The 17575-nt window shown below is 31.7% G+C and overlaps 1 protein-coding gene across 1 annotated transcript in view; it reads left to right on the top strand.

Moving 5' to 3' along the window:
* Positions 1-131: 131 nt before the first annotated feature.
* Positions 132-17575, top strand: part of LOC129234660 (palmitoyltransferase ZDHHC3-like) — a 32009-nt gene continuing 14565 nt past the window's right edge. Inside the window, exons 1-3 of the mRNA XM_054868699.1 lie at positions 132-304; positions 7296-7458; positions 14196-14302. Coding sequence (XP_054724674.1) covers positions 186-304; positions 7296-7458; positions 14196-14302 — 389 coding nt within the window. The 5' untranslated portion in view covers positions 132-185. The remainder of the gene's footprint in view (positions 305-7295; positions 7459-14195; positions 14303-17575) is intronic.

Genomic DNA, 17575 nt, shown 5'->3' with positions numbered 1-17575 from the left:
CATCACTGGATTTGTAACTGTAGAGCAGAAAGATGGCTGTCTCTGTTTTTGCAATTCTGTTTATTTACCTTTCTGACAAGCTACGTCTCGAAGATTATGCGTTAAATCATATTATGACTTCCTATATTAGGTTTTATTGAGATAATATAATGAAAGCCTTGAATTTGTGATGAAAATTTATCATAATGGCTGTTTTCAGGTTAGATCCCTGTGGTATAATCTGCATTATACTGACTTATTTAGCAGTGTTTTATGCAGATTATGCCGTAGTTGAGTGGATGGTCATACCAACTATGTCCACTAGGTTTGTTATTTTATTTTAAAATAATTTTTATATTGTGAACTGGAGTAATATGATTCAGAATAGTAAATTCAGTTTCTAATCAAAATTGTAGGTTTATTTTCATGCACAGTATCGTGACTATTCATGCGTGTTACACAATGTGTTTTTTTTTTTTAAAGATAAAGATTAGACATTCCTCTAATTGCATCTTTTACATCATGAACATATTTTAAGTGGTATTGTAATAATATGTTCTGGGGTTAATTTTTTGAGAGTCTTACATTATAGTTGTATTGAATCTACGCGAAATACATTTAATTTTTGAAGAAAAGTAGTTTTTTTTTTGAAGCAAATGAGAATTGCCAAAAACTTTTAAATCTAATCAGAAAAAATCAATTTAAGTCCCAGAATATATATATATATATATATATATATATATATATATATATATATATATATATATATATATATATATATATATATTAGGACTCGACCGATGCATCGGCGCCGATGGTTCAACAATTTAACCATCGGCATCGGCATCGGCAGCCGATGCTAAATTGCAGGAAAAATCGGCCCATCGGCCTTAAAAACATCGAAAAGCCGATGGAATTGGCCGATGTTTTTGAAAAAAAAAAAGACTTTTGATGTTTTACCTTTTAATACAAAGTAAAGGCTGTTTTCATATAAAATTGTTTACTAAATTTCAGTATGAATTTCTATTTTAGTCACCCCTGAAAGAGTTTTTAATACCGCATTCAGGTACCTAACAAGTTAATTATTGCGTTGTTTCTTGCTGCTGGATGTATGTATCTCTCATAAGTATGTATCTTCAAAATGGTAAACTGTAGAAGGATAAGTTTTCGCATGTGGGGTGTGCGTACGTTCCAGTTGTGCACTTCCCTTTTTGTTTTCAATCGGGTGTTCTGAAAAGCCTGTTTACTCATTGTTTGTGGCTATTAATTACTTATTTCAATGCAAAACTAATATAGCGTCTCAGACTGATGGTCATTTGGTGATATATTGCCGAATAGGAGATCATGGAAACAAATATGAGATGGCGAAACCGGTTTTTGTGTCATTTTGTTAGATTCCCGTTGAGCCGACGGTAATTTTTAATTTTTCGATATTTGTAATATAAATCACAGTGATGTAGTCTTTTTCTGTATTGCTTCGGCGGAGTTACAAGTTTGGGGCTTGTCGAAATACATTTTGGGTCCCTATTTCTCTATCACAGAAGTTGTAAAACATTTATCATTTGCATTTTTGTAACTCCTGCGATGCCCCTATGGTTATGGGGCCTCTCGTGCAATTGCAACATTTGCTGTATTTTAAATCCGCCACTGCACGTCAAAACAAATTTGGGTGCAACTTTTGAAAGGGTTTATTCTCAATGTTTATGATTATTTTGATTTCTATTTTTTACGACTATTTTTTGAATTTCCGAGAACACTTGCGTGCCCCTCCTCCCACTCTCTCAATTTCTGAAATTAAACTCTAGTTGTACTTTCGAGTTGTTTAAAACTAACACCATTCATAAAATTAGAGATTTTCTTTTTCAAACTTTATCTATTGTTTAGACAGAATTTAGAGCATTAATGTAAGAAATTGATTAAAGACGTTTTGAAAGGTGATATAATTCGGAAATCGAAGGGACTTTTGAATTTTTTCTTCGGAATTGCTGAAATAAATTCAGAAACTCTTCCGAGGCATTGATTTTAGCGGTTCTGTACTAAACAAATTAGGCCGAAGTGTAAGTTACAGCAAAATCAGAGGGTGACCCCCCTCCCCATTTTGTAATGCGCCATCTTTTTTGTATCATTAATAGCGATCGATTTTTTTTTTCTGTTGTAAGAAACTATTTTTATGTATTTATATAAAATCAATGAATAAGTTATTTTCGTTTTTTATGCAAAAGTTTCAAGGATTTTCTACTATGCAATTTTTAAAATTTCAAAAAAATATTGTTAAATTGAACAATTTAATTTGAACTTGTTTGTAAAGCTTCATAAAAGATTAAATAATCAAATTGTTCAGTATTATGTGTGCCAACATCATATCAAGTAGTATATATATTCAGTTATTAACTTGGTGTAAATATTGAGTTTGTTTATTGTAGCTGCATTTTAAGAGCCTCGCTCTTTTCGTGGCTATTTTTTTTTCCAGCAAAATTTATGTCACTGTTTTAGTTTTTTGAAAAATGCAAAATTTTCTATTCATAAATTTTAAATAAGTATAAAAATTCCTATTATGATTTAGTATTGTAATTTATATGTTAACTTATTTGGTTAATTTGATGACTAAAAAATGCCTACGTGCAATCTTTCCAATTTAATTGCGTAATTTGTTGAGGGTTTCATAGTTTTATTCTTAATTTTTCTTTTGAATGATTTAACAACATAATTTAATGTTTTTAAACTATGTTTAGTGGACCTAAATCCATACATCATTACAATATTACTGAAATCTTAGTTATATGTTCAATTAAAAAAAAACAAATCAATTGGTTATTAAACAGTCTCTTTGTTTTTTTTTTCCTTTTTTCTTTCTTTCTTTCTTTTTTTTTTTTTTTGACTGTTGTTCTTTCTCTTTCATCATACAGCAGTCAAAAAAGGAGAAGCATAACTACACCCTATACAGATTGTACGTAGTACGATCCAAAAGTTCGGGGACAAGCTGTGTAAAACCTTACCTAGAATAGTTCACATTACAGAAGCACATCCACCTTCAAAAGGTTACCTTGAGGGACTATGTACTTCTGCCAGTGTTCATATAACTTTTAGAAACTCTCCTGGAAGCCATTTTTCGCTACCTTCTATGATGCAGCGTTATCTTCTCCTGACGGAAGAAAGCGGCATCCATGCAAATGTTTTTTTGCTGAGAACAGGTAAAAGTCACACGGAGCTAAGTCCGATGAAACGTTATGTTAATTGTTTGTCATTTTAGAGTACTGACCAATCGAACCGTGCATCCTCAGCATGAAAGTCGCCTTCTTCCCCACGTTTAAGTTAAAGCAGCAGCGCAAGAGGCCTTACAGGAGTTTGCGAAAAATGTCTTCCTGGATTATTTCTAAAAGCTATACGAACGTTGGCAGAAGTGCATAGTCGTCCAAGGTGACTATTTTGTAGATAGATGTGCTTCGGTAATGTGAACTATTCAAGGTTTTATACAACTTGTCCTCTAACTTTTAGATCATACTACTTACGTATGAGTTTTTTAACTTACTATTTCATAACGTTTTTGAGTGACGTAAAGTTTACGCGCATGAAGACATCACAAGAGAATTTGCGATAATTAGCTGAGAAGGCATTCAAAATGGATATTTCGGTCATCTACATGTTCTTAGGTACATATGCATGTACAGATGTGCCGGAAAAACTTGTGAAGTTTAAATTGTGTGATTGTAAAATAGAAATTTAGGTCAAAATCTGATTTTTTTTTTTTTTTGTGATTACAATTCCTTATTCGTTGAAAGGAAGTAAAGTGAAATGAATCAATGATCCTTTAAATCCCTGGCAATTTTATCAATTTATTTCTGTTTGATTTTTTTTTTTTTTTTGCCATCGGCAATCGGCCATTTAGAGGAAAACAATCGGTCATCGGCCATCTTTGAACAATCGGCATCGGCCCATAGGCCAAAAAATGCCATCGGTCGAGCCCTGATATATACATATATATATATATATATATATATATATATATATATATATATATATATATATATATATATATATATATATATATATATATTAGGGTGGTCCTTATTTTTGAAGTTGTAGATATTTTACACGACGCCCCCTCAATTTGCTCCATTATACAAATAAATGATCCTTGCAAAATTTGAAGTCAATCCATGAATATTAACACGTGCCCCTAGGGCCCCCTTTTTTGAGTTTTAAATTAAAAATTGCGGATTTTCTCATTTTTATGTAAAAATGTTCCTAGGTTTCATATTTAAAATAATTTTGAACCTTAATAAATGTTGCTGCTTCCAGACCGTCCATTCTCTCACTTTCATTCTATAAAATTTTACATATTACACAGGGTACATGTACACCAATGGCCTTGGGTCAGGCATACGGCTATTCGCGCTCGTTTCAAACCAAGCGGCAGGGGAACATTTCTTTCCACCAAGATGGACACAAGGGATTCTAAAGGTCATTAATGAATGGCCTAGGCCTGTAATGAATGATTTTTGACAACAAATTGCCTCCTCCAGGCTTTGGGGGTGTTGATTTAGAAATTTTTTTGTGTATGTAATAGGTGTGGCAAATAGGGTCACTAGGTTTCCATGCAATAAATATAAGTAATGACAATTATATTTTAATTTGCTGTTCTTTAGTTATATACTTAAATGTTTATGCATTCTTATCATTTAAATTTTGAAAAATATTCGATTAGCCTACCATAAAAATAAACTCTATTTTCCATATCTAAAATATGAATTTAAAAAAATTCCAGATCGGAATAATGTAAAAATTTATACTTTAAACTGTCTTCTATTTCAGTACACAGTCCTTTATTATCATCAAATTCCTCTTTCAATTCACAAGATTTAGAAACCAAATGGGTATCTAGCCTAACTCATTGAACCTTTTTTCTATATCTGGTCTACCACAACGCTAAAAAGCTTGACAACTATTGAGATCTGCTCGCATTTCATCAATGTTAGACAAATATCATATTAGGGGCAAAGATTCTGCTCATTTATTAACAGCCTATGTAGATGCAGTAAATTTAAATCGAAATAACCTTATGCTCAATCGTACATCCCTTAAGAGAGCAAGAGAAAATCTTCGAGAGGTAAAATCAGATTTCATTAATTTAAATTTAGATTTTTTAGTTATTCCCTGGTTTCAAAGCTACATTCAGATGTAACTGGAAAAAAAACGCTGATAGGCTTACCATGATAGCTTCAGGTTCCAATGTTGAACAGCTAATCAGAATTTCTGAGATATTTCTTCAGTTGTATATGATATCTTAGATGATTATGTTTATTGCTAACTGTTCAAGCTGTAGTGTTTTATACAGCAGCTTACAACACCAGCCGTATGAATTGCATGAACTTTTTTAGAGCAAAAGCTGAATGGTGATATATTGCAATTGTATTGCTATCATCATGCACTTGAAATCGTACTGCAGAGTGTCTTTAAAGAAGTTCTTGCCTTTCTTAGTTCTAGACTCGATATTCCATTATTTAAGCGCTTGAAAATTCAAAAATTACACATACCACTTAAATTCTAAAAGAAGAATTTGATGACCTATTATTGTTCATAGAAAGCGGAATTAAGAAATATTACAGAGAATTCTCATAACGTATAATAATATTTCTTGGTGAAGTCCTCCCTCCTACATTGATATGTTTTCGGCAACCTGGAGCTTATCCCTGACCCCAGAGGGATGGCAAAAGGAATTTCTTGTTTGAAAATTTATATATTTAGGAAGCAACTTAAATTGACACTACATGAAGAGATTGCTCGTAAATGCTGTTTTACAGTTAAATGTTGTATGAAGATATAGTTTTTCGCAGCAACCCATTCTAGGCCTTTTAAATTAATATGTCTAGTGTCTAAAAAAACCTGCAGCTTACAAAATGATGACAAACATGCAGCAGAAGCAGTGATTGAAAAACTCATAAATCACTTATGGTACTTAGGGGATGAACTAGTAGCTTTGTCCATATTGGATGAAGGAATTAACTTTGAAGATAGGAAAAGACTTCTTCAGAAAAATGCTTGCTGAATAGGAAGACGTGTCTGATGACTGTATAAAAAATTTCAAATGACAGTAGATGATTTGGAATACTTTCTTAGTAAAGATCTTCCTCTTTATAAAAATCAAATACAAAACAATAAAACTGTTTGATAAGTTACAAACACCAAAAGATGTTTTCCTATTTGATCCTGATTCATGGCAAAATGAAGATTAAGCTATTTAAAGGGAAGAGATATCGTTAAAATGCTGAAAGTTGTGAATGATACAACTGAAAGAGGAGCACAATTAATCGAATAATTTCACAATCAATTTACCAAATATGAGTCACAAAAGCAATTTAGGATTTTACAGACACTCCAAGACTATCGGGAAAAAAATGCACACGAATGAGATACATTGAGAAAAGCGTACAATTAAGGTAAAGTTTCTAAAGCAATATTTCATTCTTATTCAATGTAAAAAATGTAAAATCTTTAGACGATATGAAGTAATTAAAAAGATTAATTTTAGTGCTACCTCGCTGTAAAAATATTTTGCAAACATATGAGAAATGATGTATGGGGTCTGAAGTAAAAACTCGAATATTTGTGGGAAAATTATCAAAAGTTTTAAAGTTCAATGTCTTAGGAGCACGTGTTATTATTGACCGATCGAGTTCAAATTTTGCACCGATTACTTTTTATTATAGTGTTACAAAACTAGGGGGCGTCACTTGTTGAATTCCGGAAAATTTTTTTTCCCATATAAATAAGGACCAACCTAATATATATATATATATATATATATATATGTATATATATATATATATATATATATTTTAGAACACAGTATTATTAGTCATCAATTTGTTATAATCTTTTACATTATAAGTTTATGGCCTTTTTGAAAATAAAGGTATTGTTTCAATGTAAAAAGACAATATTGAAAGCAAACCCACTAGCATGGCAAGAATTACCTGGGTGTTGGGGGGGGGGGGGGGAGAGGTGATAATATATCCTACATCATGGTTTTCAAAAAAAAAAAAAAAAAAACTTTTTTTTTTGAAAAGGACTGACTCTTGGCTTTAGAAGAATTTATAGAATGTAAGGTTTTGAGTGATTATTTTTCTCTTAAAAATGAAAAAATCTTTTTTATTCAAAATTTAATGAATAAGATGATTGTACTTTGACTTTGAGTTGTTTAATCTAAAATTTTCAATTTAATATTTCTTGTAAATAAAAATTAACCCCCAAAATAATTTTTTTGTTCATTGTGCTGATTGTTATTTAAATTTAATGTTTTTTCCCTTCTTTTTCAGTTTATGGGGAGCATTTAATGTGGTTTGTTTCAATACTATTGTTTTTCTGTTGATCATGTCACATCTGAGAGCAGTTTTTTCAGACCCTGGAATTGTTCCATTTCCTGATAATAACTTGGATTTTTCAGATATGCATAGTGGCATAGGTTCACCTGTACATAAGGTGACAATTTTTTATTTTTGTGTTAAAAAATAAATGCATGTTTGAAAATGACTGCTACTTATTTTAAAACAAACCAATTTTGTTCATTGTCTAGAAATAATCTGACAATTTTGTTCTGATTTTTGATGTAGGTAAGTTTAGCTAGCTGCAATGCATTTCTGTATTTGCAATGCTTTGAAATGTTCTAGAGTTTAATATCAAACTAGAAAATCTAAAACTTCTTGTTAATACTTGCAGTTTGTATTTCTTCCAAAAATGAAATTTTGCATATGTATTCTTCTTAATTATAGGGTAATTCCGCAAAAATGTGTACCTGTATTGGCTAAAATTTCAAGCTCAATCAATATTAATTATTATGCATTATTTTAGAGATAACATTCTTAGTGTTTAAATCTGGTGAAACATTTTTCAAGATGGATGCCTTGCATAGAATAATTACTGCTTGTAGATCTTACGCAATAACATGTAAATTTAAACTATTAAAGCATTCAAGAAATGCGACTTCTAATTTTTTAAGCGTACATTTGATATAAATAATTTTTTTTATATTTTGAAATTTCAGTTTCTTGTATTTCTTTCATTGGATTTTTATTTTGTGCTTGTTGAGCCTAATTTGAATTCTGTGTTGAACGACCTGTTACATTCGTCACAAAATGTCGTATTTTCTCTTCCACACTTTTTAAAGGACTATAAAAGGAAAAATTTCTTTTATCCTCTTCCCAACCTACCTAAAATGCATTTAAAATGTTAAATGTTTATTAAAATGTTTAAACAATTAGTTATCAGCGTGACGAACGTAACAAATCGATTGTGACAAACATAATAAACATCTTTCAAATGTTTAGTTCAATACAAAATAAATTAAATGTATATTTTGAAATAATTTAATTTTTTTTAATGCTACTGCCAAATATTTTGTAGTTTTTGCAACAATTAACTTGATTTTTTAACACATATTTGTAGAAGTTTCCTGTATTGTATTTTATGGAAAAAATAGGAACTCAAAAAAAAAAAAAAGAGTTAAAGCAGAGCAAGAATAGCAGGTAGACAAAAAGAAAATGACAGGGAAAAGCAGCAGAGCTTATGTGAATATTATAGCACATATGTTTACTAAACAAATTAATTAATAAAATCAAGAAGATTGAGAAATCAAAAGTGAGGTCAAGAGATGAGAATCAATTGCAGGGAAGCTAGTAAACAAACTTTGTATAGAGTTGTAAACCAATGCAACTTCCCCTTTCTCAACAGGCTAAGTTTACGGAAAGATTCAAAAAGCATGCTCTTCCAAGTAGTCCCAGGAAAAAATAGGCTCTTATATGTTATTAAATAATGACAATATTAGAATTGCTGTGGCATAAATGATAGTATACAAAAGTTCCTTTAAGAAGTCTTCTTGAAAAAACAATCCTTACCATTGATTTTGCTTTCGTAAAGAAGATAACATTTCTTGATAGTTTTCTGGTAAAAAAGCTCCACTTGTGAGGGATTAAAAAAAAAGTTTGTTGTGAAGACTCACAATAGAAGTAAAACTTTTATCTTTTCTTTTTTCTTTTACATTCTAAACTCATTTTGCTCGTACTTTTTCTCTCATGCCAAGCTCTTGTTCTTTCTGCGCCTGACTTAGGCATATTCACATGATGATTGTATATTTTTATGAAGAAAATAAATTATAAACTCTAAGAAAACTAAAATTATTCGAAATTTGCCTTTTAACTGTTGCCAAAAACAATAAAAAATAATAGTAATAAAAAATTAAATTTTGATAATAAAAGTTATCAAACTAAATTCAAGACAAAATCTTAGCAATATGAATTAACCTCTGAAACGGATGACTTGACTTGAATCAAAGAAATTCTCGAAAACTTGCATTATTTGCATTTAAAGTGACTAAAATCCAAATATATGCTTACTTTAACCTTGAAATTAAATTTTTAATTTTATTAACAAAACTTAATTTACAAATAGGGGTAACACTCCCAGTAATTAGCAGGTCACCAGTTATTGGCACTTCCAACAAAAATGTCCTAAATAAAGATTCATATCCAATCTTTCAAAAGTAGAAGGCTATGTACCAACTGGATGTACATTTACTTTAAAGATTATAACTTTAATTCATGTTACTAAATGGTAGCACTGCGTAGGAAAGAGAAACAAGTATGGCTTGTTTCAAATCAGCCATTTTTGTTGTAAAAGCTTCTCTGGCTTAAGGGAAACATGCCCATCAATCAATTAAAATCTGACTTAAAATATACCGTAAAATCCCGAAAGTAACCCCCCCCCCCATTTTCAAAACAAAACTTGTTGATTTCAGAAAAAGGGGTTATAATCGAGATTTTTCTAAAAAAAATGAGCCAAAATAATTGTTTTTAGTAGTATTAATTTTAGAGTACAGAAAAGAAATAATAAGTAAATAAGAGTTAATAATAATGAAGAGAGAGAGACATTAATTAATAAAAACATGTCATAATTTTCTAGTAGTAATAAATTGCATGAGGGCGCCATTTTTTTTTTTGAAAGAAAGGATTTTGCACATTAAGTTGGCAAAACCTCTATAATTTATCGCTTAAAAATTCATTATGTACTGAATGTAATAAGATTACAGTAAAAGAAGCAAAATCTTAACGTTCTTGTTTCAGAATAGAAGCAAATATCGCAATCACGGCCGCAAATTCGTCACGAAGATCGTCATTTCGAAAACTGAGCTTTACAAAGTTTGCAAACGCAAACACAGACAAATCTCTTACTCGATTTGGTAAAATTTACATTTCTGAGAATCCTAAACTCGTTCAATTACATTATTTCTCCTTTAAAAAAGGTTATTTTTAAGTTTCGCGCTACTTTTTAAGCAACACATTTCCAAAATGGCGTCACGTTTTCAAAATGGCGCCGTGTTGAAGATCGTTCAGTTTCACAAATCAGAATAAAAATGCTCCTTCCAAAATGAATAAAAAGCAGTATAATCGTATAAATTTCTTTTGTGATACTTATGAACAAAAAAAAGGCGCCCTTGCATCAAAAGGAGTCTAGACATTTTGAAAGGAATAAACCGGAGACCTTTTTTTTCCTTTTTTGTTTAAATCATTGTGTTTTCTTTCTTTCTTTCTTTTTTTTTTTAGAAAAGCAAAACTCCACATGGAGGGAGAAACTAACCCTTTGTAAATGCTTTCCAAGTAAAGCAGAAAATGTTATCCCTTTTTTTCAGGGAGTGGCAATTGAAGTTGATCCGAAAATTTTCAGGTGAAGGGGGGGGGGGTATATTCAGGATTTTAAAGTGATTTCACTTTCCACAAAAAGGGGGGGGGGGCTATAATCGATAGGGGGGTTACTTTCGGGATTTTACGGTATTTTAAATTTTGGGTGTCAAAAGTTTTGTTTAGTTGAAAGATGTTCCTTTGAGTGGGTAGAAGTAAATTTTTGTCTCTTTTTGGGTTTTTGAAGAAATGATGGATGGGGCCATTTAGTGATGCTTCAGTTTTGCTAATCCCCAGTAATTGGCACATGCGTTTCTAGTCCCTAACGTGTTGTGCAATGTGTCACTAGTTTGATGCCTGATACTTTTGCAGCAACAATATTATATGGGTTCTACGATTGATTTGAATCCTCTAGAATCTACTGCAGCGGTTCCCAACCCATGGGCCGCGGCCCACAAGTGAGGCAAGAACCGAGTGGTACTGGGCTGTAGACACTGGTCGAGAATATGGACCAAGAAAAATGAATCTCGGGGTCTTAATTTCCGTGTTTTTAAATTTTAAATTCATTTTTATTAGTTGTATCGTCACTCAAAAACTATCCCTGACTTCTAGCCAATAAGTAACTTTAAGATTAAGATATTTCATATTTCTTACAAACTGTCCTCTATAATTGAAGATGAAATCTAATGAATCAGAAACTCCTTCAAAGAAAATTGCCAAATTAACTAGTATATGCTTCAAGCTTCAAGTTAAAAACTGGCATGACTAACCAGTGAATTCAAACACTTGAGGGGCTTTTCAATGACCTACCTATTTAAATGAGACTTTTCATTGCAGTTAAAAAAAAAAAAAAAATGTAGAAATGCATTGAATATTGCGAGTTATTCGAAACTAAAACTATCCAGTTTCAATGCAGATATCGACTCCCTCGTAGAGGAAAAGCAGCGTCAAAAATCCCATGGAGTCTTTTTGAGATGACTGATGACTTGTTTTTGAGTTTTCTTACAGCTATGCCAGCTAAGTGAATGCAATAAAGTTATTTTCTTTCTTAAAAATATTTTTGAAAGTTGTTTTTGTACAATATATCTATATCAGTGGTGCAGCATCCAGCATGAGGGGAGAAGGGGATTAACATCTCCATAACTCTCGATTTTAGCACACGTTCAATCCTAAAATACGGTACATCATTTACACTTAAAGACAGTTATGTGCAGATGCCCCACCGCCTCCCCAAAAGTGAATTTTGGCTGTGCAAGTGACATATAGTAGTTAGTGGGCCTAATGGTGTATTTTACAAAACTGCTGGGCCGCACAACTAAAAAGGTTGGGAACCGCTGATCTACTGTTAAATTTTTAAAAGAAACAACAAAAAACAAATATGTTTGGCCATCACAATCAGATATTGCGACTAGAGAACTGTTCCATTTTTTATGGTCCCTTTGAATCATCTCATCATTCAAAGGGACCTTGGGGTTCCTTTTTATGTGAAAACGGCTATAATTCGTGAAATCAAAACTGCATGCCGAATAATGAAACAGCAATAATATAATCTCAATAGTTTTTTCTATGTAATATTCCAAATTTTTATTTCTCCAAAATGTGTTTTAATGCCAAGATGTGTGATTTAACATTAATTTATGTAAAATTACCTACTTTAAATTAATATTAATTATATTTTTTTATGATGATGAAATTTGTACATAATCTAAAAATGAAAAATAAAGTGATTTTCCAGTTCTGTTAACGTGTGCCAATCACTAGATCACAAGGTGTTGTACACTGGGGCATCAGGTGCCAATTACTGGTGATTTTGATAACTTTTTATACATATGTTTTTATAAAAATATGTATTAAATATCTTTGCTTTTAGTGAACTAAATAGATGCACATATGTGCATTCTTTGATACAAAAATATTTACAAGAAAATATTTCTTTTCTAAGAAATGAAAAAAGAGGTAAGTTTAAGAACAAACTCTTAAAGTGCCAATTACCGGGGTTGTTACCCTATTATCATTCATAATTATTTCTGGCTACACTTAAAAAACAACTACTCCATCACACAAAAATGCTGGGGATCAGAAAAGCAAAGCTCTCACATGAAAAGTTTCACTTCAAAACAGAGGAGAAAAAAAATAAATTTTGCACAAAGCCAATGAAAAAGCATTAATTTCATCCATGGCAAAAATTTGTTGATAGAAGTGTTAATTTTAAGACGAAGTATCAGTGCTTCCTTATTAATTAATATTTGAACTCATAACAGTCTAAAAGAACTAAACGAGTCTTCACTGTGACGAATGTAACTTCAGATTTATGTTCTTCATGGTTATGTTCGTATCGTCACACCTCATATTTTGAAGAAATATTCATTTCTGTTACATTATAAGAAAAATGAGTATTATTTTGCATGGAAAATAAGAGTTAAGCAATGAAAATTACGCATTGCACTGTTTTTACAATAATGTCCACCTAAACTTTAGAGAAATTATGAGCTGAATTTAATGTTGCAAATTCAAGGTTGCAAAAATGTTATGTTCGTCACACTATTGTAATTTATTTTCAAAAACCAATTATCGTGATTTTTACTGTATTTTATTTCATGAATATTGCACAAAAATGTTATTCTTTCACAAATTTCCACAAAACCACAAGTAAATGACTATTAGATGTTTAAAACTCATGTTATGCGACAAACCAGATTCTCTGAATGTTTTGTTCGTCATGATGAAGTGACCCTATATTGTAATTGTAAGAAAAAGCAAAATCATTCTGTACATTCCTGTCATGTAAGACTGGGTGGGGGGGGGGGAGGCAGTTAACAGGGTCAACTGAAGCCCCCTGGCTTTGAAAAGTATCAGTTTTTACATATTAGTATGTGTGATATTTGTTATTTTCCAATAAAATTTGCATTGAGCCTTCGCTCCCTCGAGAAAGTCAAAATGAGGTGCCTGATTCTTTTCTATGGTCTTACCTTATATTGCCTTAGGTAATGTTCATGAGGGGTTGAGGGTGTGGATGGTGGTATTGAAATTTTTAGGAATATTTTCTCTTCTCTTTGGAGCACTCTTGTTCTAAGGGGAATCTTCATGGTGTTTTGGGGCAGGGGTGTACCCTTGCCTTAGGTCCTTAGAGATGGAAAGGAAAGAAATCTTAAACCCTAACATTTTAGTCTCTGTATTTTTTTTTTTTTTGCAAGGCTTTATAAAGTAGATGAAACTTAAATCCTCTGGCAGTTCATGGGGGAACATCTTGCCTGTTTAATGTGCAACTTTGGGACTACTTAGCCTCAAATGGTTAACTTAGTGTCGATTTGTACGTATGGATACTTTAAAAAAAAACGGCTACTCTGTTTTTCAAAGAAATCCAAACAATCAAGTTGAAGTGTTTTTGTGAAATTTCTATAAATTGTCAATATGATCATTGAATTGTAAAACCATTAAATTATAAAATTTTAGAAAAAATAATTAACTTCTAAATAAATCACAAAATTGCATTGAAATTACTAAAAATATTGTTACATTTTGATTAAAATGCAATCTTATTCCTAGGAGGACTGGACAGTGTGCTCTCGTTGTGAGACATATCGCCCCCCTAGAGCTCATCACTGTCGGATATGCAGGCGCTGTATTCGAAGAATGGACCACCATTGTCCATGGTATGTATTTTTTTGTTCAAAATAAGCTGTTGCCAATCTCAACATTGCAATTAGGGTTATGAAAAGCCTAGATTACCTGTAAAGTTTATTACCTATACGACTTATAAAAAGCCAAAATTACAAAAAGTCATTGACAACCACCCGATGCATAAGTTTGTAATCTTTCTGCATTGGTTGTAAAAGTAGATTTGTTTTTAATTCCCACATTTTGTTACAAAGTAAGTAAATAAAATTTGCTTTTGTTTACATAAAAAATTTAGTTAAAAAATTTAAGAACTTTTTCCAAATCATTTATAGAGAATGTTTCAAATGCTGTAAAATAAAATTTTGAGCTGTCAGTTTTTATTTGTTTTTGTTATTACAGTAGAGTCTTGAAAATCCGAGGTAATTGGCACTCACGTCTCCTCAGATTACTGAAAACTCAGATTATCCAGAAAATTCTTCCAGATTTAAAACTTACACTATTTGGACAACATAAGGAAGAGGATGACTTCCTTGTATCTAGAAAATTAAGTGTAATCTTCATGGAAAAATTTATCACTCAGATTTCAAAATAAATTTCCATTTTAATTTTGTCTAAATAAATTTTGGCTTTAGACTTTTACGATGTCCGTATGTATTTACGTGTAAAAATTTGTTGGCAATTAAAACATGTATTTTGACTTTGCCCGAATCCATTTCAACGAGTGTGGTGGAAAAGTACTTTAATATGTGGGGAAAATTTAGGATGAGTCCTCCATTAGGTGGAGTGACAAAACGGAACCACCAACATCAAAAACAAAATTAAACAGTCAAAGTTAAGAAAAAAAAATTAGGCCGATCTTATTTAAAGTGTTTCCGCAAAACTGCAGGACGTCTCAATGTTTGGTGCTTTCTTAGAATTTGAAGGAAAAAATGACTTACCCCAGCGATGTTATCACAAAAAAAAACACACGTCACATGTATTGGCAAACGTTACACATCAATCCGACCAGCATTTACACAAAGGTCGTGAGAGCTCTTGCAATATGGATTAGAGATTCTCATGGCACATAGAAAGGATTTAAAAATTAAATTGCATGTAAAAAAAAACAAAAAGTAGGTTAAGTTTTTAGGTCCAGTCTACTGAAGCGATTCAGATTTAGGCCTAAGAGGATGGATGAACTTCGCATATGTAAAATGTTGCGAGTTCATTAAGAAAAAAAAACAAAGGCTAAAAAAAATTATCGCTGCAGTTTAGGCAGGGAGGATGATATCAACGCCCATGGAACTGGCGGCAATGTATCGTCGTTGGACGGTGACCACATCCTTTAATCATCAAAAAATGGTGGTGGTGGTACTGGAACAAAATGCCTTCTGTCGATCACACATCTAGCTTTTTTTTTTAATCGCATCTCCAGATGCAGATAACTTCCAAGCAATTAGAACGAATAACAGGATTGGAAACTTTATACGGCGTGACAAACTTCCGTTTTTTGTGTAGTGGTAACCAATACAACGTGGACGCAACCATTTTTCTGTCGATCACTTCTTGGCTATCATATTTTGGAAGGAATCTTCAACTAACACATCATTTGATACGATTAACGGGGCTAAACTGCTCCTGGGTTGTTATGTTTTTATGTAGCAGCTCATAGGCAGCCGATGGGTTGATATTCATCATCCCCTCCATCATTTCATTCTTCCACCACTGGTAAGTCCCGCCTCAAAAGCCACTTCTATCCTTTTTGAAAAAGTCACCATCAACTCCCTCCGAAATGGCGAAAAAATTCGTTGTAAAAACTCACAGGGTCGCGTGAAAACAATGTATTCAGGCGCGGCGTCGTTATTGGGGCCAATGGGAAAGCAGAAAAATTACATCACCGAACGGTGACCAGCCAATGATCTAAAAGGTGGCAAAACAACAACCTAGAGGGAAGAAGAATCAAAACATGGCTGCCAAAACCTCCAATGACGGCATTAAATAACCGAAAATCAGAAAATGCAAAACTTAGGGAAAAAATGTGAATCGACGCAAATATAATATATGTGATTACTATATCGCAACGACCTTTCCATGACCTCTGTATGCATGTGTGTGTGTTCTTATGTATCTTGGTTAGCAGAAAAACTGTTAGTTGCATAATGGTTTCGTATTCAAATATGCAACTCATATGGCATCAAGTTGTGCACTTTTTTTATTGCTATTAAATCTTCCAAACGGCTTGTTAACATGTTTTTTTTATGGCAAGTCGATGTCAATTTTACGTTTTGAGTTACTATCTCCAAGGCATTTCTTAATCCATATCTTGTAGATGATGAATGTTTCATACCACTTGTGGCTAGTGTTGTTGAAACCAATTTCATTCAATGTTTTGATTTTATGTATTTTTATTTTTACACTGAATCTAGTTAATGAGTTTTACTGTGCAACAAAAAAATTTTGTTTTCAAATTTTAATGAAAATTAGTTTTTTAGCTACTAAAAAAATTAACTTGAACTAGAAATGAAGCACCTCGGATTAAGCGGAACCTCGAATTTTGGAGAGACTACTGTATTTTCTATATTTCGTTGAGCTTTATTTATAATCAATAGTAAAACAGTCATAATAATTGAAAATTATTTCAAACAGTAACAAAACTAAATTAGTAAAATTTACATTTTAAAAGAGTTGAAAACAAAGTTTGGTATCATTGAAAAATAAAAGAAAAAAGGATGCAAGGCAACTTTAGTAAATCAACTTGAAACAAAAGAATAAATTTTATTGCCCCTTTTCAATTACATTAGTTTTTAATCTTTGAGAATTTGATTCTTAAAAAAAGATTTTGAAGTGAGAATTGTATCTGTGCCTGTGCAATGAGAATTGTATCTGTACTAGACTAGATACAATATGTTATACAAAATTGATGTTTTCATAAACTTAGATTATGTTCCATTACATTATAATTTTATTGGATTATGTTTACTTTTAAGAAATTTATACTTTATTAAATTTTTAGTAGATGAGAAACACAATATAACTATACCTTTTGTTACTATTGATAAACTATACCTTTCTGTTAAAAAAAGTCTAATATTGCTATTACATTTTTTAACGTAGCATCAGTAGTGTAGTCATTTGGGGAAGACATCCTCTCACTTTTTTATTTTTACTCAAATGACCTCCACTTATTCATTTCATTTCTTTTAGATTTCAATAAATTTATCCTACAACCCCCCCCCCCCCTCAGCTTTATTTCTAATACAGTCAAACCTCCCAATAGTAGACACTGTCAGGACCAAAGTTTTTGTCCGTTAACGGGGAGTGTTCACTAT

Source organism: Uloborus diversus, chromosome 1 (genome assembly GCF_026930045.1).
Source record: "Uloborus diversus isolate 005 chromosome 1, Udiv.v.3.1, whole genome shotgun sequence".
Classification (NCBI taxonomy): Eukaryota; Metazoa; Arthropoda; class Arachnida; order Araneae; family Uloboridae; genus Uloborus; species Uloborus diversus.
Note: the sequence above shows the minus strand (reverse complement) of the source record. Positions and strands in the feature narration are given on the sequence as shown.